Here is a 22,727-nt window from a genome sequence, read left to right as displayed (position 1 = left end):
CTAATATCACTTATGAGCAAACCACTTGTCAACTTTTCATGAGCATTTGTAAAAATGTTATCAATAAGTGTAACGCTTTCCTTAGTTATCCTAGTTGGTTTGTCAATAAGTGGCCAAAGCCCAAAACTAAACACTGTGCTACAAAAGTCATTTGTTAATTTATGTTCATTCCATTTCAACAAATCAATATTAAAGTCTCCACAAACAAAAACATTTTTCTTACCACATATTTTCCCCAAAATATCAGATAAGGTATTTGTAAAATTATCTATGCACGAACCAGGTGTTCTGTATATACAACTCAAGAATATACTCTTAAACTTAGCAGAATGAATTTCAATTGTTAAACTCTCCATGATATCATTGACGATTGTGCAATCAATTATCTTACATTGAAAATTTTTTTGTAAAAATGCCACACCACCACCCCTTTTATTTATCCGATTTCCAAAATAAATCAGCACCTTTTTCATTTGTTAACCATGTTTTTTCTTACCAAAGTTTCCATCCACTAAAAAATTTTCATTATCAGAAGTTTTGCTCTCTGTTTCATCAAATGGAAAGAGTAAATCACTATCTATCATAAAAATAAAAAATAAAATAATTAAATGCCATTGAAAAAGAAATTAATTCTCTGTCATAGGTTTTAGACACAATCAGTTTCAGTGCCGGTGCCTGTTCTGACTTGACCAAAACCGAGCTAAAGATGCAGTCTCTTTGACCTACATTCGATGCCATCACTCTACATCTGTGCAGTTTATTGCCATGGTGGATGTCTCCTCTGTACACATGGTCACTTGTATTGCTCCAGATCTTGCAAGTCCCGCACCACAAACACCTTGGCTTGTTTTCTGAGCATTCGACCATTTCTAGCAATTTCTGCATTTTTCTTTGTTAAGTGCTCATTCACATATACTCCAGCGCCTTTAAGGTTTTTTGATTGTTTCAGCACATCAGTCTTGTGCTTTCAATTTGTAAACCGAACAACAATAGTAGGTTTAGTCTTGTTATCCCTGCGTGGGAGGACATGACATGCTGTTGTTTGTTGTGCTTCCATGTGAATGTTCTTATTGTTGTATCTTGGTTAAAATGTTCTAATGAAGGAAAGATAGAAAATATTGCAATATCTTGGGTGCTGTAAAGTGGTCTGAAAAAACATGAAATCGGAATCGTCCAAAATCGGAATTGGCCGTCCAAATACTCTGCAAATCGGAAAGTGGTATCGGCCCAAAAAACTGTAATCGGTGGAAGTCTAATAAATAGTGTATTGTTATGTTATTATATGAGGCGTCCATCGCGCAAAATAATATAACTTTAGTTTATGAAGAGATAAGACGGCGCCCTCTCCTCTCTCACAAGTGTGTGAATTGACCTGGATATAAAGCGTCTGTAGTGCCAAATTTAGTTTAGTTTAGTTTAGTTTATTAAATTTATTTGTAACAGGGGCAGTGCACAAAGTACATTAATCTCGTTAGGAAAAAAGATGTTTTGTACCAGATTTAGCTTCTAGCTACTTTCCATCTGTAGTGCCTATAATAATATAACAGTAGTTACTACAGAGCTAAGACAAAAAATTAAAAAACAGCAGCAGTGGTCATATTTCAGCAGTGGCGGTGCGCCACTGCATATAGGGGAAACACTGAATCAGATGGTGGTTTCACTGAACAAATGCCTATTTTCAGCACATTTTATGCTGTTTTATTCAAAGCAATATCATAATTCTCACCAAGGAGAGCTACTGAAGTCATCTGGTGGAAAATAATACATCCTTAAAAAAAAAAATATAAATCGCAATATATATCACTGGGGGCAAAAAAAAAATTGCAATGCCAATTTTTCCCAATATCATGCAGCCACAACATGCTGAAGCATTTGTTGTTGTGTAATGTTATTAGACGTAGGTGAAAACAAATACAAGAATACAAATATTCTTTCATTTGTTCCATTTTAGATGATAGCGGTGGACCAATGTCATATTCGTTTACTTACACAAGCACTTATCTCTTGTTTAGAATAGAAACTCAATAAAATTTGTATTGCTGACACCGAAAACCTGTAAGGTCTACTCTTTCTACACAGAAAATTCACAGGAGGAATCGATAAGCAGAATCGATAATGGCATTGACATCAAAAATCCTATCAATTCCCATCCCTAGGCATAAGTCACATCTGTGTAGTAATAGACTTTTTTCACAGTGGACAATCTGACAAGTCATAGTAGGAACAGCACAGGTGTATTTACTAACATGAATGACAGCTACATTCCACTTACGCCTAAATTATCTAAATCTGAAATTAAACAAAGAGGAGTTGTGCATAACAACCTCATAAAAATTAAAACCTCTTCTGTGACAGAAAGACAAAACAGGAGAATTAAATGCGGACTGTTAAATATCAGGTCTCTATCGTCTAAAGCAGTGTTAGTAAACGAATTAATATCAGATAATCATATTGATTTACTCAGTCTCACTGAAACATGGCTGTGTCAAGATGAATATGTCAGTCTAAATGAGTCCACTCCTCCCAGTAATAATAATACCCACATTCCTCGAGGCAGCGGCCGAGGAAGGGGAGTTGCAGCCATTTTTAACTCTAGTCTGTTAATCAGTCCTAAACCTAAACTAGATTATAATTCATTTGAAAGCCTCGTTCTTAGTCTTTTACATCCGACCTGGAAAACCTCGCAGCCACTTTTATTTGTTATAGTGTACCGTGCTCCTGGCCCGTATTCTGAATTTTTATCTGAATTCTCAGAGTTTTTATCCAGTTTAGTTCTTAAATCAGATAAAGTTATTATTGTAGGCGATTTTAACATTCATGTCGGCGTTGATAATGACTCCTGGCTACCGCGCGTTTATCTCATTATTAGACTCCATTGGCTTCAGTCAGGGTGTACATGAACCCACTCATTGTTTTAACCATACCCTCGATCTAGTTCTGACGTATGGAATTGAAATTGATAACCTAACAATCTTTCCACAGAATCCCTCGCTATTGGATCATTATCTGATTACTTTTGATTTCTTTTTACTCGATTACACGCCACTCAGCAACAGTTACTATACTAGATGTTTATCAGATAGTGCTGTCGCAAAACTTAAGGAAAAGATTACTTCGTCGTTAAATTCAATACCAATACCTTCAGTAACAGAGGTTTCCTGTGCCGACTTTAACCTCTCCCGAATTGATCATTTTGTTGATAGCACTGTAGGCTCGCTACGAACAACGCTCGACTCTGTAGCTCCTCTTAAAAAGAAGTTAAAAAAGCAAAGAAAGTTCGCTCCTTGGTATAACTGTCAAACCCGTAAATTAAAACAAATATCGTGAAAATTTGAAAGGAATTGGCGATTAACCAAACTGGAAGAATCTCGTTTAATCTGGACAGACAGTCTCAAAACTTATAAGGGGGGCCTCCGCAATGCCAGAGCAAACTATTACTCAGCTCTAATAGAAGACAATAAGAACAACCCCAGGTTTCTTTTCAGCACTGTAGCCAGGCTGACTGAGAGTCAAAGCTCTATTGAGCCTTGTATTCCCTTAGCCCTTAGCAGTAATGATTTTATGAGCTTTTTTAATGACAAAATTCTAACTATTAGAGGCAAAATTCATGACCTCCTGCCCTCAGATAGTACCTATCTAACCTCAAACACAGCTGTAAAATCTAATATATATTTAGATTGCTTCTCCCCAATTTCTCTTCAAGAATTGACTGCAGTGATTTCTTCATCCAAATCATCAACGTGTCTCTTAGACCCCATCCCAACTAGGCTACTTAAGGAGGTCTTTCCTTTAGTTAACACTCATATATTAGATATGATCAATATATCCTTATTAACAGGCTATGTACCACAGTCTTTTAAGATAGCTGTAATTAAACCTCTACTAAAAAAGCCCACCCTGGATCCAGAGGTGTTAGCCAATTATAGACCAATATCTAATCTTCCCTTTATGTCAAAGATCCTTGAGAAAGTAGTCGCAGACCAGCTGTGTGATTTTCTCCAGGATAATAATTTATTTGAGGAATTTCAGTCAGGATTTAGAGTGCATCATAGCACTGAGACAGCTCTAGTTAAAATTACAAATGACCTTCTGATTGCTTCAGACAAAGGACTGCTCTGTACTTGTTTTATTAGATCTTAGTGCGCTTTGACACTATTGACCATCAAATTCTACTGCAGAGACTGGATCACTTAATTGGCTTAAAAGGTTCAGCACTAAGCTGGTTTAAATCTTATTTATCTGATCGTTTTCAATTTGTTGGCGTTAGCAATGAACCATCCTTACGTACTAAAGTTTGTTTTGGAGTTCCGCAATGTTCTGTGCTCGGACCAATCCTGTTTACTCTATATATGCTTCCTTTAGGTAACATCATTAGAAATCACTCTATAAATTTCCATTGTTATGCAGATGATACTCAGTTGTATTTATCAATGAAGCCAGAAGAAAGCAATCAATTAACTAAACTCCATAATTGTCTTAAAGACATAAAAACTTGGATGAGCACCAATTTCCTGATGTTAAATTCAGACAAAACTGAAGTTATTGTTCTTGGCCCCAAACAACTCAGAGACTCTTTATCTGATGACATAGTTTCTCTAGATGGCATTGCTCTGACCCTGCCACTACCGTAAGAAACCTCGGAGTAACATTTGATCAAGATTTGTCTTTTAATTCTCATTTAAAGCAAACCTCACGGACTGCATTTTTTCATCTGCGTAATATTGCGAAAATTAGGCCTATCCTGACCCGAAAAGATGCAGAAAAATTGGTCCACGCTTTTGTTACCTCAAGGCTGGATTATTGTAACTCTCTATTATCAGGTAGCTCTAGTAAGTCCTTAAAAACTCTCCAGCTAATTCAGAATGCAGCAGCACATGTACTAACAGGAACTAAGAAACGCGATCATATCTCTCCTGTTTTAGCTTCTCTGCACTGGCTCCCTGTAAAATCCAGAATTGAATTTAAAATCCTACTGTCAACTTATAAAGCTCTAAATGGTCAAGCGCCGTCATATCTTAGAGAGCTCATAGTGCCTTATTATCCCACCAGAACACTGCGCTCTGAGAACGCAGGGTTACTCGTGGTCCCTAAAGTCTCCAAAAGTAGATCAGGAGCCAGAGCCTTCAGCTATCAGGCTCCTCTCCTGTGGAATCATCTTCCTGTTACGATCCGGGAGGCAGACACCGTCTCCACATTTAAGACTAGACTTAAGACTTTCCTCTTTGATAAAGCTTATAGTTAGGGCTGGCTCAGGCTTGTCCTGTACCAGCCCTTAGTTAGGCTGACTTAGGCCTAGTCTGCCGGAGGACCCCTCTATAATACACCGGGCCCCTTCTCTCCTTCTCTCTCTCTCTCTCTCTCGTATCCTATTACTGCATCTAGCAAACCCGGCCATTCTGGATGTCACTAACTCAGCTTCTTCTCCGGAGCCTTTGTGCTCCATTGTCTCTCAGATTAACTCATATCACAGCGGTGCCTGGACAGCGTGACGTGTGTGGTTGTGCTGCTGCTGTGGTCCCGCCAGATGCGTCCTGCTGCTGCTGCCATCATTAGTCATTAGTCATACTTCTTCTGTTATTATACACATATGATTATTGTCACACATGTATACTGCCAGGTATTAATACATACTTTCAACATATTGTACCGCAGTAACCAGAACTATATCTATAATATTATTACTTTCATTAATGTTGTTGTAAGATACTGTCATTACCTGCATCTCTCTCTCTCTCTCTGTGTCATATGGATTACTGTTAATTTATCATGTTGATCTGTTCTGTACGACATCTATTGCACGTCTGTCCGTCCTGGAAGAGGGATCCCTCCTCAGTTGCTCTTCCTGAGGTTTCTACCGTTTTTTTTCCCCGTTAAAGGGGTTTTTTTGGGGAGTTTTTCCTTATCCGCTGTGAGGGTCTTAAAGACAGAGGGATGTCGTATGCTGTAAAGCCCTGTGAGGCAAATTGTGATTTGTGATATTGGGCTTTATAAATAAAATTGATTAATTGATTGATTGATTAGGGGAGGCCCTGGTATTGTGTTGGCACACTAGAATAGCTTACAGGGACACTTAATAAAACTGAGCCATCATTTATGTTATCAATTCAACTTGTGCTTTTCCTACTATGACATGTCAAAATGCCTGCTGTGAAGAAGGCCCATGATGCTGTTTCATTGACAATTTGATATGTAATGGCTGTTAGGTGCAGGGGTCGCATTAACCGGATATTCTCGGTCATTGACCGGTTTTTTACAACAATGACCGGAAAATCTGAAGGCCGTCAGTCATTTGACCGGTTGCAATTACCACCCCTGCCCACTTGGCGGCGGAGTGAACAGTCAGTGGTTTAAGTGGCTGCCGTTTTCACACTGCAGAGAAAAAGTCATTCATCTGCTTCATGTAGCGCTGTTAACATAACGGCCTGGACACACCAGATGCGTTAGTGCCGCACAAGTCCTGCGAGTATACTCGCGCTTGACTGTCCACACAGGCAGCGCATTTCTCCTGCGCTCTCCGCGCCGGTTAAACATCGACTCCACTCGTCTGTTCCCGTCAGTACTCATTTTTTCTCTTCAACAGGTCATTTTAAACATGGGCACGTCCATATTTTAATCCTTTTTTATAACGTAATGAGTTAATGACGATTTGTCATTGCATGTCCATGTATTGAGCGTGTTGGATTAACACTGAATGAATAGGGCATATTGTTCTGACCATTTTATTTATGTAGTTATGTCTGTAGGCTTGGTGACACAAAATAAAAATTGTAATGAAGTGATTAGGGTACTGAAAAATGTGTTCGGTTATGCACTGTTGTGTTATTTTAAATTATAAAATTTACTCCCGTTCCTCAGTGCATGCTGTTGTTATTTTATTTTGAAAATTGGCCGGATTCTCTCGTCTTTTCTGTGTCCGACTTCCTGTTCGGTACGATCCGCTCTATCCAGCTTGACAGAAGCGCTCGCGGCTCGCGTGTAGACCAGACACCAAACTGAAGCACTGCGGTGTGTGGATGTCTGTTCATCTTTTCGTTCATGTCCTTATTAATGTACACTTCATAACTTTCTTGTTGGATTTATTAAAAACGAACGAATGAAAACTAAATGCCTTTGAATATCTTTATTATCATTTAAAAACGAAAATTAAAATGACCAGTAAAAATAGATTATGACCGGATTTTTACAACCCTGTTGGTTAAAATGACCGACGACGAAAAAATCTAGCGCAACTTCTGGTCAGGTGGATAGATTTTCATGAAAAAGAAGAAGTGCTCACTGTCACAGATTTCAACAAACTTTTGACCAACATTTGCCTAAACAGGTCAATTCCACATGCAATGCCCTAGTGCTGTAAATACTAACTAAACCAAATTAATCTGCACAGAAATGTCTAAATACATAATCTCTTAATAAAGTGTCACACATTTAGATAGACTGATTGTCCATGACAGAAAGAATTGGCAAACAATTCACACTTTCAAACTGGTCTCACATTGATGAACTGAAAATTACACACACAAACACAAACACACACAGACACAATCCACAGTCAGGTTCAGACTCACCACTGGTCCCTGTTGAAGGCCACTAGCAGGCGGATCCCAGGAGGAACAGTGGCCATGTTTGAATGCAAATTTTGACTATCACAGTGACACGCAGCTGATGGTGGCTCACACTGAGGAGGATGATGGGGTACACACAGACATGGCAGTGCTGCCTCGGCTCATCTCCATCTTAGAGGAAACTGCTGGGAGATCGGCAACAAGAGGACACATGGCTGACACAATGTGTGCCTGAGCTGGATGGAAAAATCAGGAGTCTGAGATGAAAAGAGAAGAAAAGGAGTGAAGAAAAGGGGCAGTAAAGAAAGGAAAAAAGAAAAAGAATGTTCAGCAAGGAGAAAGGGCGTAATTTAAGAGATAAATAAGGAGAAGGGGAAGTGGAGAATAGAGTTGGGCGGTATCCATGGGGGGCAGAGCATTCAGCCGCTCTGCTCCCCAACTCTGGAATTCACTCCCCCCAACCTCCGAAACATTGATTCACTCCCACACTTTAAATCCAGGCTGAAAACTCAACTGTTCAGGCTTTCCTACTCTCTGAGTGGGTAAGCCTGAACAGATGTTTTGTTTATGTTTATTTTGTTTGCTTTTTAAACTGATATTTGTTTGTTTGTTGTTAAATGTTGAATTATCTTGTACTTTGTATTTTATTGTATTTTAATCTGTATTTTACTCTGTAAGGCGACCTTGAGTGTCATGAAAGGCGCCCAGAAATAAAATGTATTGTTATTATTATTATTATTACTATTATCATTATCCAAAATGTGTTAGTGTTAAATCTTCCCCACATTTTCCCGGGGTATATGGTATAACCATGACTAATTAAAAATCACTCTGAAGGGCTCACAGGGAGTGGCCAAATGTCGGCTTGCACCTATACCGTTCGGAAACAGAATTGCAAACATTACATAGGCCTAAGAATACTGAAAATAACACCAAAACATATACAACATTAACAACTTTTATTAATAAATATTTAACCAAACAGAATGAAATACCAATAAATTGTCTGTGGGCTACAGTCCACTTCCAGTCCAGTAATCGACATAAATCAGTTAAATTAAAACACAGCTCTATAGCATCCAATACTTATAGGCTTATCAAATAATAAAAAAGTAACAATAAATAACAAAGGCAGTTAAGATAATGTGTGCTATACAGCGTATCCTGAGACGCTACGGGTAGGCTACTGTCCGTTGGTTTATTTTTAGAACCTATCAACATAAATCAAATTAAAAGCACAGCTATACAGCATCCAGTACTAGGGCTCATATTTACTATATAATGACAAAAACGCTGTCTGTCTGTGGGTGTGTCTGTTCCACGTTTTTCTACTCACTGATGTGGTCAATCTATGTGAAACTCACATAGGCATTGAGGACTGGCATAGGTAGAAGGCGATGGAGCTACTTTTCCAAAAATTACACTATTATTAGTATACTGTTTTACAAAGTCGATGCATTCACCCCACGAGTTACTGCGCATGCACGTTGATATATGTATCCACCTCAAAACGGACATCAGCTGTAGCCGATAAAGGTAGGCTTATTAATTACTTAATTACATTTAGACTGCTAAAACGTGCACATTAATGTTACATTGACAAGCTAACCAATTGCCATGTTGTGTAAGTGTATGTGCACGTGGGAAGTTGCCCCATACTAGGGTTGGGAATCTCTCTGTGATAGACGATTCGATATGTATCTAGATACACAGGTTACGATACGATTCAAAAACGATATATTTTTAATACAGAACGATTCGATATGATTCAATACAGTGTAGGAGCGATACGATTCGATACGATTCAACTCTACGGTTAACATTTGTTGACGTAGACATTAATCATACATTATAAAATAATGAAGCCAATTCTATAAAAGTGACATTCTTACAGTATTTTCAAATTTGTAAAAGACCACATCCCCAAGCATTGTTGCTGTATGGCACTGGCAAAAATAAAATATAACGACAAACGACAACAAAATCACATGTCAAATCTATTTATTTTTAGACATGGACCAAAAAAACACTTGCTGAATGAACATCATTTTGTTGGATGTGATCAATATAAAAATGAGAAGAAGTTTTAAACTTTAAGTGAAGTGAACTTTAAGTAAAATTTAAGTGTTTTAAACCTACTTGTTGTGTTGTTTTTATTGTATTGTCTGTGTTTTTGTATGTATCTTATATGGACTTGAGTCTGGAATAAAGTTTATCATAACGTTGTACAATATAAACATAAAGCAGAATAACATAATAACATGCAATGTAGGGGCAGAATCTGACATCTCCTGTTATTAGTTGATATCATGGACTGTGATGACTAGCAGCTTATCACTGACAGCATGTCAGACTATTTCTCTGCGTTTGCAACACTGTGTTTGTCATTTATGAAAAGATAAATCACTTTTCTATAATACATCAATGATATTTCAATGGAATAAATTACTTAATGACTTATTCATACTTCAAAAACAGCATTAATAAGTGATTTACATAGGGGGGATCAAAATAAAATAAATAAATAAAATAAATCAACCAGCCACCCTCCTCCCCTGACAAGTAAAGAACAGTCCCTTCATAAGTAAAGAACAGTCCCTAAAGTGCAGTGAGGTTTGTGGAAATGTGAACGGCTCGTTTCTCCTCTGACACGTCACATACCTGTGTGCTGCCACGGCTCAGCCGTTCAGGTATTTCTGGGCAGTCATGACACCGACGAAGACTTCTTGGACCTGGAGCTGGGCTTCTCGGTCACCGGTAAGCCGTTATCTTGTGCCACGGAGCACTATGGCCACCGTATTTGACAGGAATACGTATTTCTGTCTGTGTCTGTGACCCCCCGTTCAACCCACAACCGGCAGGATTCGCCTTTCGTTTCTGCTGCGGCTTGGCTGCTCCCTGGTTTATCCAACCAGCATTAGCTTCTGTTCCTCATCTCCACCGGTCAAGCCGGCACTGATGATTACATCCATCCGGAATAAAATGTCAGCAGTGTGGTGAACCGGCCGTCACGGCACTCGTATTTGCGACTAAAAATAGTTTTGAGTAAGCAAAATAGGCTTAAATCATTTAGCACGCTGTGCGAGCAGCCTACAGATTTCAACCAGCAGCAGAAACGAAAGGCGAATCCCATCGGTTGTGGGTTGAACGGGGGTCACAGACACAGACAGTAACGTTAATGTATTCCTGTCAAATACAGCGGCCAACGGCTTACCGGGCGACGGAGAAGTCGGTTCCAATAATATCCTCGTCTTGGTGTCATGACTGCCCAGAAGTACCTGAACAGCCGAGCCAGCCTAACACAGGTCTGTGATGTGTCAGAGGAGAAACGAGCCTTTCACATTTCTCTCTTTCCAGCAGTAACGGCCCACAAACCTCACCGCACTTTAGGGACTGTTCATTACTTATGAAGGGACTGTCAGAGGAGGAGCGTGGCTGGTTGATTTTTATTTTATTTATTTATTTTATTTTGATCCCCCCCCTATGTTAATCACTTATTGATGCTGTTTTTGAAGTATGAATAAGTCAATAAGTAATTTATTCCATTGAAATATCATTGATGTATTATAGAAAAGTGATTTATCTTTTCATAAATGACAAAAGGCACATCTGCCTCATTTTCGCTGTGGTATCGTGATACTACTCAGAACCATGATATTTTCATTGGTATCGCACAGTGGGTCCCAATTTTGGTACCGTGACAACACTAATCTGGAGGGGGTTCATCTGCAAAAACTAATGAAAAACTAAACAATGATATTCGATATTCGGTACTCGGTATTCGGCCAAGCATTTAATAATATTCGGCTTCGGCCACAAATTTTCATTTCGGTGCATCCCTACTTTGGTTTTAGGGTAATATACGAAGATGGAAATAAACAAGTGGACAAGACAAAAGCAGTGTGCCGACACTGCAGAAAAGCGGTTGGGTATATACTTGGAAACACGTCTAACATGCTAACGCATCTAAAGCGACACCACCCGAGTTTGAACATTAACCGGCACGACCAGAAAAAGCAATCTGGTGCAAACTACAATATCGTCGTCGTTTAAAAAGAAAGAGCGTTTCCCTGACCATTGTGCTAAAGAAATAACCAACGCCATTGGAGCTGAGTAAAATTGTTTAAGCTGCACTTTAGATATAAGCATGTTTTGTTTACTGCACTTTAACAAAGTGGGGAAGCTAAGTAAGTTCCTAGTAAAACTGAATCTGAGCAGGCTTTAAAGCTGACCAGCTACACTATACTTTTTATTTTAATTGAGTAAAACTGTTTAAGCAGAAATTTATATTTATATTTTTCATTCAAAAAATGTGTTCAAAAAACAGCAGGATTTTATATATACAGTACAGGCCAAAAGTTTGGACACACCTTCTCATTCAATGCGTTTTCTTTATTTTCATGACTATTTACATTGTAGATTCTCACTGAAGGCATCAAAACTATGAATGAACACATGTGGAGTTATGTACTTAACAAAAAAAGGTGAAATAACTGAAAACATGTTTTATATTCTAGTTTCTTCAAAATAGCCACCTTTTGCTCTGATTACTGCTTTGCACACTCTTGGCATTCTCTCCATGAGCTTCAAGAGGTAGTCACCTGAAATGGTTTCCACTTCACAGGTGTGCCTTATCAGGGTTAATTAGTGGAATTTCTTGCTTTATCAATGGGGTTGGGACCATCAGTTGTGTTGTGCAGAAGTCAGGTTAATACATAGCCGACAGCCCTATTGGACAACTGTTAAAATTCATATTATGGCAAGAACCAATCAGCTAACTAAAGAAAAACGAGTGGCCATCATTACTTTAAGAAATGAAGGTCAGTCAGTCCGGAAAATTGCAAAAACTTTAAATGTGTCCCCAAGTGGAGTCGCAAATACCATCAAGCGCTACAACGAAACTGGCACACATGAGGACCGACCCAGGAAAGGAAGACCAAGAGTCACCTCTGCTTCTGAGGATAAGTTCATCTGAGTCACCAGCCTCAGAAATCGCAAGTTAACAGCAGCTCAGATCAGAGACCAGATGAATGCCACACAGAGTTCTAGCAGCAGACCCATCTCTAGAATAACTGTTAAGAGGAAACTGCGCGAATCAGGCCTTCATGGTCAAATAGCTGCTAGGAAACCACTGCTAAGGAGAGGCAACAAGCAGAAGAGATTTGTTTGGGCCAAGAAACACAAGGAATGGACATTAGACCAGTGGAAATCTGTGATTTGGTCTGATGAGTCCAAATTTGAGATCTTTGGTTCCAACCACCATGTCTTTGTGAGACGCAGAAAAGCTGAACGGATGGATTCCACATGCCTGGTTCCCACTGTGAAGCATGGAGGAGGAGGTGTGATGGTGTGGGGGTGTTTTGCTGGTGACACTGTTGGGGATTTATTCAAAATTGAAGGCACACTGAACCAGCATGGCTACCACAGCATCCTGCAGCGACATGCCATCCCATCCGGTTTGCGTTTCGTTGGACGATCATTTATTTTTCAACAGGACAATGACCCCAAACACACCTCCAGGCTGTGTAAGGGCTATTTGACCAAGAAGGAGAGTGATGGAGTGCTGCGGCAGATGACCTGGCCTCCACAGTCACCGGACCTGAACCCAATCGAGATGGTTTGGGGTGAGCTGGACCGCAGAGTGAAGGCAAAGGGGCCAACAAGTGCTAAACACCTCTGGGAACTCCTTCAAGACTGTTGGAAAACCATTTCAGGTGACTACCTCTTGAAGCTCATCGAGAGAATGCCAAAAGTGTGCAAAGCAGTAATCAGAGCAAAGGGTGGCTATTTTGAAGAAACTAGAATATAAAACATGTTTTCAGTTATTTCACCTTTTTTTGTTAAGTACATAATTCCACGTGTTCATTCATAGTTTTGATGCCTTCAGTGAGAATCTACAATGTAAATAGTCATGAAAATAAAGAAAACGCATTGAATGAGAAGGTGTGTCCAAACTTTTGGCCTGTACTGTATATTTGTTTCATTCAAAAATTGGGTAAAAAGAGTTAACTGCTGTGGTGGTATGTTTTAATAAGGTTACCAATAAGTAAAAGATATTTAATAGTTGTCTATTTTTTTCATTACTGTACCGAAAAAAAAACGAACCGTGACTTGTGTACCGAGGTACGTACTGAACCGTGATTTTTGTGTACCGTTACACCCCTAGCTCTACATAGTTATTATGGACTATATGTACCGAGTTTAATTCTGTGGAGACAGACCATTAAAAAAAAAAAAATCGCCAAAAATGAAACCAACCGTGATGGACTCCGCCGACAGGCAACTGGCGATATATTCGTCCAATCGCCCAAGCCTAGTAATGCCTGCTACGGAGCATGCCGCCAGCTCTCGCATTGTTTTAGAGATGCAAACTGTTAAAGCCAGTCAACTGATTGCTAGTCTCGCGATACCCGATCCATGACTCTACAATCGATTCATCTAAGGATTCATGGCTGATTCATATCGATTGAGGAGGCTGCTACCAACGCAGCCGTATCTCTCGCTTGTCAAACTGGATATCCGGTCGTATCGGTTAATCGTTCCCGACCCTACCCCATACCCCTCAACTTTGTGTGTCTGTGTGTTCGTGAGCATAGCTAGGGGAGACCGGGGTCAATTGTTAAGCGGGGTCAGTTGTTGCCAACAGAGATGCACAGGGACGAGCTCGCTCGACAGAAACACCAGAGCAGCCAGCTACACTATAATGAAAGGGAAGCCTAAACCAACCTCAAATGGACATCAGCTGTAGCCAAGCAGTGGAGGTACACTGTGCATGCACGTTAATATATGCATCCACCTCAAACAGACATCATCACAGCTGCAGCAGATAAAGGTAGGCTTATATTACTATATAATGACAAAAACTCTGTCTGTCTGTGGTTGTGTGTGTGTGTGTGTGTGTGTGTGTGTGTGTGTCTGTCCGTTCTAGAGTTATCACGATACTAAAATTTCAAACTCGATATCGATACCCAGGGAAATATTCAATACTCGATACCATTTTCGATACAGCAGTAAAAAAAATTAAGAGGCATGTCATTTTTTAAATAAAGATCAGAACAGTAACATCAATGATAACAACAAAAAATCCCCCCCAAAATAAATAACAACCAGAAACAAGATCTGATGTATTTATTTACAGCCCTGTTTATTTTCTGTGCTTCTGGTGAATTGGCACCATATTTTCGTTGCTGATCAAATAGAGTTGGTAGTTTAGGCTCAGGATGCTCCTGTTTTTACCTCACTATGTGATCAGAGAACCAGGCGTTACGGGAGAAATCCATAGACTGTATAAAAGGAGAAACCAAACGTTTTTTTTTTTTTTCAGCTTCAATCTGTGACTTTACAGTTAACGTAACTTTTCAGACAAACATAATTGTGTTGTCCTGTTAAACTAACATTGTCCATTAATGTTACAGACGGGCATGACTGATAAAGTTTTATGCTTAGCTCCCACATTAACGTTAAAAGTTATATTTTAGTTTGATGCTGGCGACACCAGCTGCTCAGCTAGTGAGGGGAGGGGCTGTACCTGCCGTCAGCAGCGTGCTGTGTTCACTTTACTAAATATTTCCAAAATACTGTATCCGAATACAGCGTTTGAGTATCGATACTTTTGACAACCCTAGTCTGTTCCACGTTTTTCTCCTGACTGACTTGGTCAATCCATGTGAAATTTGGCACAGTGGTAGAGGGTAATGGGAGGATGCGAGTGAAGCAACATTACAACAATTGGCCAAAGCGGGGCACTATAGCAACCGATTGAAATTGCAAACTTTGAATGGGCATATCTCTTGCCCCATATGTCGTAGAGACATGAAACTTTGCACAGAGATGCCTCTCCTCATGAGGAACAAGAACCCATAGCTTCTGGTAATATATATTTTCCGCCATTTTGAATTTTTTGAAAAACACTTAATATTGATCTCTTCCTAGAAGTTTGACCGATCTGCATGAAACTCGGTGAACATAATCTAGGGACCAATATCTTAAGTTCCCCCTTGGCAAAAGTTGGAAAACTAAACTAAACTAAACCTGAGCTTCTATAAGGCAATGACTTTAACTATCTGCCTTTCAACGTGCTACCTCAACTACTAATGTACAGTTTTAGCCCACTAACTATCCCACTATTGTAGTGTTGTCACGGTCCCTTCAGTGCAGTGAGGTTTGTGGACCGTTACCTGCCATAAAGAGAGAAATGTGAACGGCTTGTTTCTCCTCTGACACTTGACATACCTGTGTGCCGCCACGGCTCGGCTGTTCAGGTACTTCTGGGCAGTCATGACACCAACGAAGAGGAAATGATTGGACCTGGAGCCGGGCTTCTCGTTCGCCAGTAAACCGTGTTATCTTGCGGTGACCATAGTGCTCTGCCGTATTCCTGTCAGTGACCCCTGTTCAACCCACAACCGACAGGATTCGCCTTTTGTTTCTGCTGCTGGTTGAAATCTGTACTCACACAGCGTGCTCCTGAATGAGTTCTTTTGCTCGCACAAAACTATTTTTAGTCGCAAATGCGAGTAAAATGCTTGCACCGTAGAGCTCTGTGGAAAACAAATCACTGTAGCATATAAACAAATCTAGCCTGCAAGTAAAAAGAAATAAATAATAACTTTCACTGCTTAAAGATACTCAATAGCTCAGCTAATAACTGAAATGTCACTGGAAAACAAACCACTGCAGCAGCATACTGAGTGCCAGGTGGCCAGCGCGCACCGTTATTGGACGCCGCATGGACACTCACCCTCTTGCGATTGGATTTTGAACTTATCCTACAGTAGTGGTACCATGAGACACCGTGGTATTACGGTACTCCAACATTATGGTATCATATGTACCGTGGTGTTTTAGCACCGCGGTCTACCGTTGGTACCAGCAACACTACACTATTGGCAATGGTACTACTACCCCAAACTATCCCAAACACACACCATGTGAAACTGTTTGTGGGCAACTGTGCACTCAATGGGTATGGACTAGTCAAATAAGAAAAACAGAACAATAAATAACAAGGCATAACCGAAAATGGGCATATATAATCCTATCCTGAGAACGCAACGGGAAATACTGTTCATTGGTTTATTTTACCTTTACCTTTAGTCTTTAGTCTACCTTTACTTTGAAAAGTTCATCCTCTCCAAGTCCGAACTTTTCTGTCCGTCCGAACAGGCTACTCCTGATTGACATGTGCGCTGATATGTGCGCTGACATGTGTGCTGACATGTGTGCGCTTGCGCGATACCGTGAGACATGGGCACCGTCTTCATGTGTGTTCACGAGCTTTCGCTGGTCTCGCGTGCAAGCGCGCATACGTGAGCACGGTCCACAGGGAGGCAGTTAGAGCTACAGGCTAAAAACAGAGTTTAAATGACGTTTTTCTAAACAACTTTTTATGTCGGGGCTTCAGGACACTTGGATCACTACGGACAAGCAGTATGGAGATATTTTGTGGTTTCAATATGTGTTCTTGGACGTTTTAATCTGGGTCGCCGTCAGCCATTAGGTGTGCAGTTGTGCTACTACCCACTTCCCCTCGGATCTCCGCAAGTGATATGAGGACTCTAAAACTTCACCAGAGCCTCCCTCGGCATGAGGGTGAGTAGATAATGGCTGAATTTTAATGTTTGGGTGCACTATCCCTTTAAGGGCAGTTATAAGAGAAACATTATGGCCTACTATTAGTTTTAAATTGTTATAGTATTAAATTGAAAACTCAACCACACATACATAGGTGCTGGACAAACACTCATTATTTAGGCATTCAATAAATTATATTTGATATTATATCAGGCCCCTATAGGCCTATATGCACGGTAGATTTTTTTTTTAATGACGGTAATGAAACTGATACCGTTGCTATTTTTAGATACCACGGGATACCTTATTATCGTATTATCACCCAACTCTAGTGGAGGGCATGAAAAGGCCACAATTACCTTAAACCACCAGTTTTCCCAGCTGGTGTCATTTGACAGTTTGTTTCTACTGCTCAGTTTAATCCACATACAGCCTATATCCATCAGAGCAGGGTCACCTGTCAAAGTTTAACGCAGTCTTTTTAGAATAGGATTGCTGAGAAACTTGACTGATGAGCTCCTGCAGGAGCTACACCACAGTGATAGAGCATAAAACCAAACGTGGGGCCTCATTTATAAACCTGGCGTCTGCACAAAAGGCGACATATGCCACGTTCTAAGCAAACTTTGGGATTTATAAAAACCTAACCTGATGGGAAAATGTGCTGTCTTCCACGGAAGCTCTGACCCATGTGTATGCTCAAAAACTGTAGACATGAGAAACTGCTGCTGTTTTCGATGCCTTAGTTGGGCAGATCCGAGTGCAGAGAGTCACTGTTATCCTATATGAGCCAAGATATTGTGTTTTATAATGTCGTTGTTTTATGGCTTTTAATTCTCTTTATCGCTGTGTGTTAAATGGGTTGTATATATTGAAAAGCACTGTGTCACTGTTAGAAAAAATGTAAACAAATAATGTGTATTAATATTTATCTCACATGTTAAGTGGCCAAATTTGCCCCTCAGTTACACTGAGTCGGGGCCAGCGCTACAAAGAAAGAAACACCCGCAGGAACCAAGCTGTGCCGGTGCTGTGCTGCACAATGTGGCACACCTTAAAATCTTGCTACTGCCGCCTGACGCAAATGCTGGTCCTGACCCCTATCCCCAGACATTTGAGCCATATGCTGCTGCGCGCCAGCATCTGGATGTGATGCATCATTTATGAAAACTGGGAATTTTAAGAAATCATTTGAGCCAAGAAAATCAGACTGTTTGCTGTGGCAACTGTATCCCTCATTTAGAGTGTTTATTTCAGACAGTCACTGAAACTGACAGTCAGCTCCAAACACCCAGTGTTTCTGCTACATTCATTTAGCAGCAGCAGCACGCTAAATTATTGCCGCCGCCGCTGCTGCTCCTTCAAAACATTTACTTTGCAAATGCACTACCACCACTCTGAGATATCTGTGCACTTGCACAGCGCAACAGCCAGTGTAGTGAGGAGAGCAGCAGTGGTGGGGGGAGGCTCATATTGGAATTAACGTTATTCGCGGGATCTTGAAAGTCACATCATCACTGGAGCACCGGGTCAGAGTCTGTCGTCTTGAAGAATAGGGCAGCGAACCAGAGAAAAGAAAAAGGTAGATTTTATTAGCTGAAGATAACTTATAATAGATTTTACAAGTTAAATAGACAGTCACAACATATTGATATTACAAAATATTGAAGCTTAAGTTAGTTTGGCCTGGCGCCAACTCAGTGAATCGCTAAGTTGACGTGGGTAAAATATCTGATAATAGGGATGTCTCTCACCCCTCCCCCCGCCGCTGAAAAAAATCCTAGAGGAAACACTGACATCCCTCTGTTTTCTGTCTAAACTAGTCCATACCCGGGGATGTGTTATGTATAGAGGAATAAAAAATCAAAGACAGTATATTAGAGGAGATGCAAAATCAGAGCACTGTAAATGCACTGTGTAATAAATATTAATGTAAGACAAACAATGCACACTGTATTTAGAAACATGCTTTATGGCAAAATACATGGAGCATAGTTTTGGCTGACCGCACGGAGGCACGCGTGTGCGCGGGGCTATGCGCAGGCACACAGGTACACACCTACAGGTTTCGATCCGCAAGTGTTGGAGATGAAGGCTTCCCAACCAAACTGTGGTCCCATCGCAGGTGTTTTCGAAGTGGTCTCTGCACATGCGCAGCTCACGCTGCTAATAGTTCTCACAGTATGAATGGGTAGTGGACAAAAACGCGAATATAAACAGGAGAAATGTGGGAAAAATGCAAAACGGCATCGTGGCTGTCTGCACATGACCCGCGCATGTGCAGTTCACCCGTGTTCGGGTGGGGTGGGGCTGGATTTTTTGGGCCCGATCTAAGCTCTAGCACTTATAGAAGGCATTGTTTCTAGCAAAGACGATGGAGAACAGGTGTTCTTCTTCGGGGCTCGTCCTCGGCACAGACTGACGCGTGTATACTGTCCCCATCAGATTCGACAGGAATCGGCACGGCCCGTTGAGGGCAAAGTTGTATCCGGTACTTACAGTACTGAAAAAAATACAGCTACCGACGTATTTTTTGCGTTTTGGCATTGACTTGGTACCAAAGTATCGGTTCTCATGACAACCCTAGTGTGAAGTTTTGTTTTTTACCCTTTCTTGCTGTGTTTGCTGTGCTCTCCTTCATGCTGTTTCTTGTTAATGAATATTAATTCAGGGTGTTTCACTGGCCATTTATAGGCACCTACGGGTGGGGCAAGACGCTCGTTCATCGTATCCCGCAGTATCTAAAAATAGCAACAGTATCAGTTTCATTACCGTCATCAAAAAATCGCACTTAATGCCTAAATAATGAGTGTTTGTCCAGCACCTATGTATGTGTGGTTGAGTTTTCAATTTAATACTATTACAATTTAAAACTAATAGTAGGCTATAATGTTTCTCTTATAACTGCCCTTAACTGTTGTCGGGAGACAACATTTGATAAAGTTTTTGGATGTGACATCGTCACATGACAGCTCAGACATGAAAAAGAGAAATAAAGATGGAAAGCCACGCATCTAGCGAGTTGGTCCCCAAAAAAAAAAAAAAAAGCAGCAGCAGCAGGTCCAGTGGCCATCAGAGTGGAGGAGGGAGAAGCGCAACCCGAACCAACCAGCACCGCAGCCAAAGTTGTCAATCCACTACGTGCCCTGCTCCAGTCTGAAAATGTAAACATGCTGGCGAAAAACCTTGAATAGTTTTGAAGCATAGGATGCTGCTATAGTTATCATTATACTTTGTTCTTATTTCATTTTCAATGAGGAGTAGCCTCCTCTGACGGGCAAAACAGTTCGGACTTGGAGAGGGTGAACATTTCAAACTTAAGGTAGGCTCTAAAAATAAACCAACGAACAGATATTAGATGCTATAGAGCCATGTTTTAATTTAATGATTTGTGTTGATTACTGTACTTATGTAATGTTTGCTATTCTGTTTCTGAACGGTATAGGCACAAGCTGACATTTTGGCGACTCCCTCTGAGCCCCACAAAGTGATTTTTTATTAGTCACTGTAATACTGTATACCCCAGGAAAATGTGGGGAGGGTTTAACAGTAACAAAATTTGGATACCACCCAACTCCAGTGCGCACTGTGTTATAAATCAGGATATTTTTGTGCGTAAGCCCCTGGAGAGGTAGAGCCATCCTGTGCTGAGAAAAGGTGTAGTCATATGGACTTTGGTGAAACTCAACAGCTGAAATAAATGTCACATGTTTCTTGGTTCCAGCTTTGCTGCTTTTCTCCAACTTACAAAAATGAATCTGATACTTGTGGATTAGTGTCCGGGTTATACTAAGGTTTTTGGTGAATCCTGATTATGTGTTAGCACAGGTAAACAAGTTGGGTTGAGAAACCTGAATATGTCAACTAGAGTACTCCTGTTGAAACCATATATTTAACCATGTATGTTTGGACACAAGTTGTTTACTGTCAGTACACACATTTAACCAGAGAGCAGCCCAACCCGGTTTCCCCACTGAGATTTTACAAGGCTAGATTCAAAGTCATGCCTTTCACTTGAGTTACAAAGCCTCATCTCTAACCTCCATGCTGGTGCCTTTTCCCCTTACCTTAACAAAACACACCTGGCCTCAGGTTTGTTCAGCACTCCAACACCACATGCTTTGCAGAGGGAAACATGATGAGCCAGAACTGCATGAGACGGCCTGAATAAACACTCTGTCACAGCAGAAACCAGGAAGCGTGGCCACGTTACAGCTAGGAAATATATGCATTTCAGTCCTGAGACATTTAGAATCGCTGCTACCATATACAGCTGAAAATGTCATGTGATATAAATAACTTTATAGCTTCCTGACTTCACCATCGAAACTTCATCTCATGTTTTACGGGGGTCAGAGCTGTAATCTCATAAGACCAATGGTTTCTGCTGCATCTTGATCAAAGTTTCCAGATCCCAGCAATAAATCCAAACTCAAACTAATCTAACCCAGCCAGAGCAACAGACCTAACAGTCAATTTATACTTGAAATCATTCTTTTTGTCCTTCACGACTGCACTGTTTGCTGAGACGGAGAAGAGCATCTGAAACTTTAGACGTGGACGATATTGGAGGTTACTGTAGGGACTGAAAGGTGATTTTCTCTTTATAGTCCATTCTTAATGTAACGTCATATCATGTCACTAAAAAACATAACAAAAACACTCCAGCTAGGCCATCAATAATGTACATTACGACAAAGTCGACAGAGATTAGGTTTCTCGACAGACAAACCTTGAACGTCGCCACACATTGCTGGAAACAATACATCGGTTCAATGACAGGCTAAGCCGAGCTTCCTCCTCATTGTAACGACAGCTAGCTAGACCACAGCGCGGTGGAATCACTCGTTCAGACGTCGGTCGGTCTCGTGCTCGCACAAATCCGCCAAATACTCCATTCTTCTCATGAGCTTACCTCGTGAGGGAAAGTCGACGGTTTTTGTCTTTGTTTGTGCTTTCATGTCCTCGACTTCCTTGTGTTAAAGCTAGCCACTGTCACCACGAAGCCACTCAAACACACACACAGCTGGCCAGGTCGCGGCGCACGTTCCTCTTCGCTGCTGTGACGTCACCCCCGGCTCGTGCTGCCGTTCAGATGATTGATCTTTGACCGGAGTCTCTGCCTGCGATCCACTACAGTCAGATAACTCCTCTGTTACTAGGAGTTTGATAGACAGTCCCATCATTTGTAGTATTCACGGATTTAGCCACCTCTGGCACCACATTGGACAGCATTTAGGGACTGTTCCTTACTTATGAGGGGGGAGGAGGTGGCGCAAAAAAGGGGAAGGCATGTTAAATAATTTTGTAAACCTGCTGGTTCGCAGGTTTGCTTCATCTAAGCCTGAGGCTGATCGTGTAGCAGGTAGGAGAAACATGGCGTTTCCTTTTGTGAATAAAGTTGTGGACTTTGAGGCACAGTTTATTCAGAGGCTGTTGCATAAGGAGAAGGTGATTAGACTCAGTTTGGATGTCTCGAGGAGTGTCTGTATGAAAGACACAATTTCACCTCACTCTCAATTGTTAAGGTAATCATTTACCTTAATCTGTATCAAATATTACACATCGCGAATTTACATTATCATTGGAGCA

At 40.7% G+C, this 22,727-nt stretch overlaps 1 protein-coding gene across 1 annotated transcript in view; it reads right to left on the bottom strand.

Moving 5' to 3' along the window:
• slc37a1 (solute carrier family 37 member 1) overlaps nt 1-22,525 on the bottom strand; it is a 90,020-nt gene extending 67,495 nt beyond the window's left edge. Inside the window, exons 1-2 of the mRNA XM_049594851.1 lie at nt 22,051-22,525; nt 7,566-7,819 (exon numbers count right to left, since the gene is read on the bottom strand). Coding sequence (XP_049450808.1) covers nt 7,566-7,621 — 56 coding nt within the window. The 5' untranslated portion in view covers nt 7,622-7,819; nt 22,051-22,525. The remainder of the gene's footprint in view (nt 1-7,565; nt 7,820-22,050) is intronic.
• Between the last annotated feature and the right edge of the window lie 202 nt (nt 22,526-22,727).

The sequence above is a fragment of the Epinephelus fuscoguttatus genome, linkage group LG13, assembly GCF_011397635.1.
Source record: "Epinephelus fuscoguttatus linkage group LG13, E.fuscoguttatus.final_Chr_v1".
Classification (NCBI taxonomy): Eukaryota; Metazoa; Chordata; class Actinopteri; order Perciformes; family Serranidae; genus Epinephelus; species Epinephelus fuscoguttatus.
The sequence above is the reverse complement of the archived record's forward strand: the minus strand, read 5'-3'. Positions and strand labels throughout refer to the sequence as shown.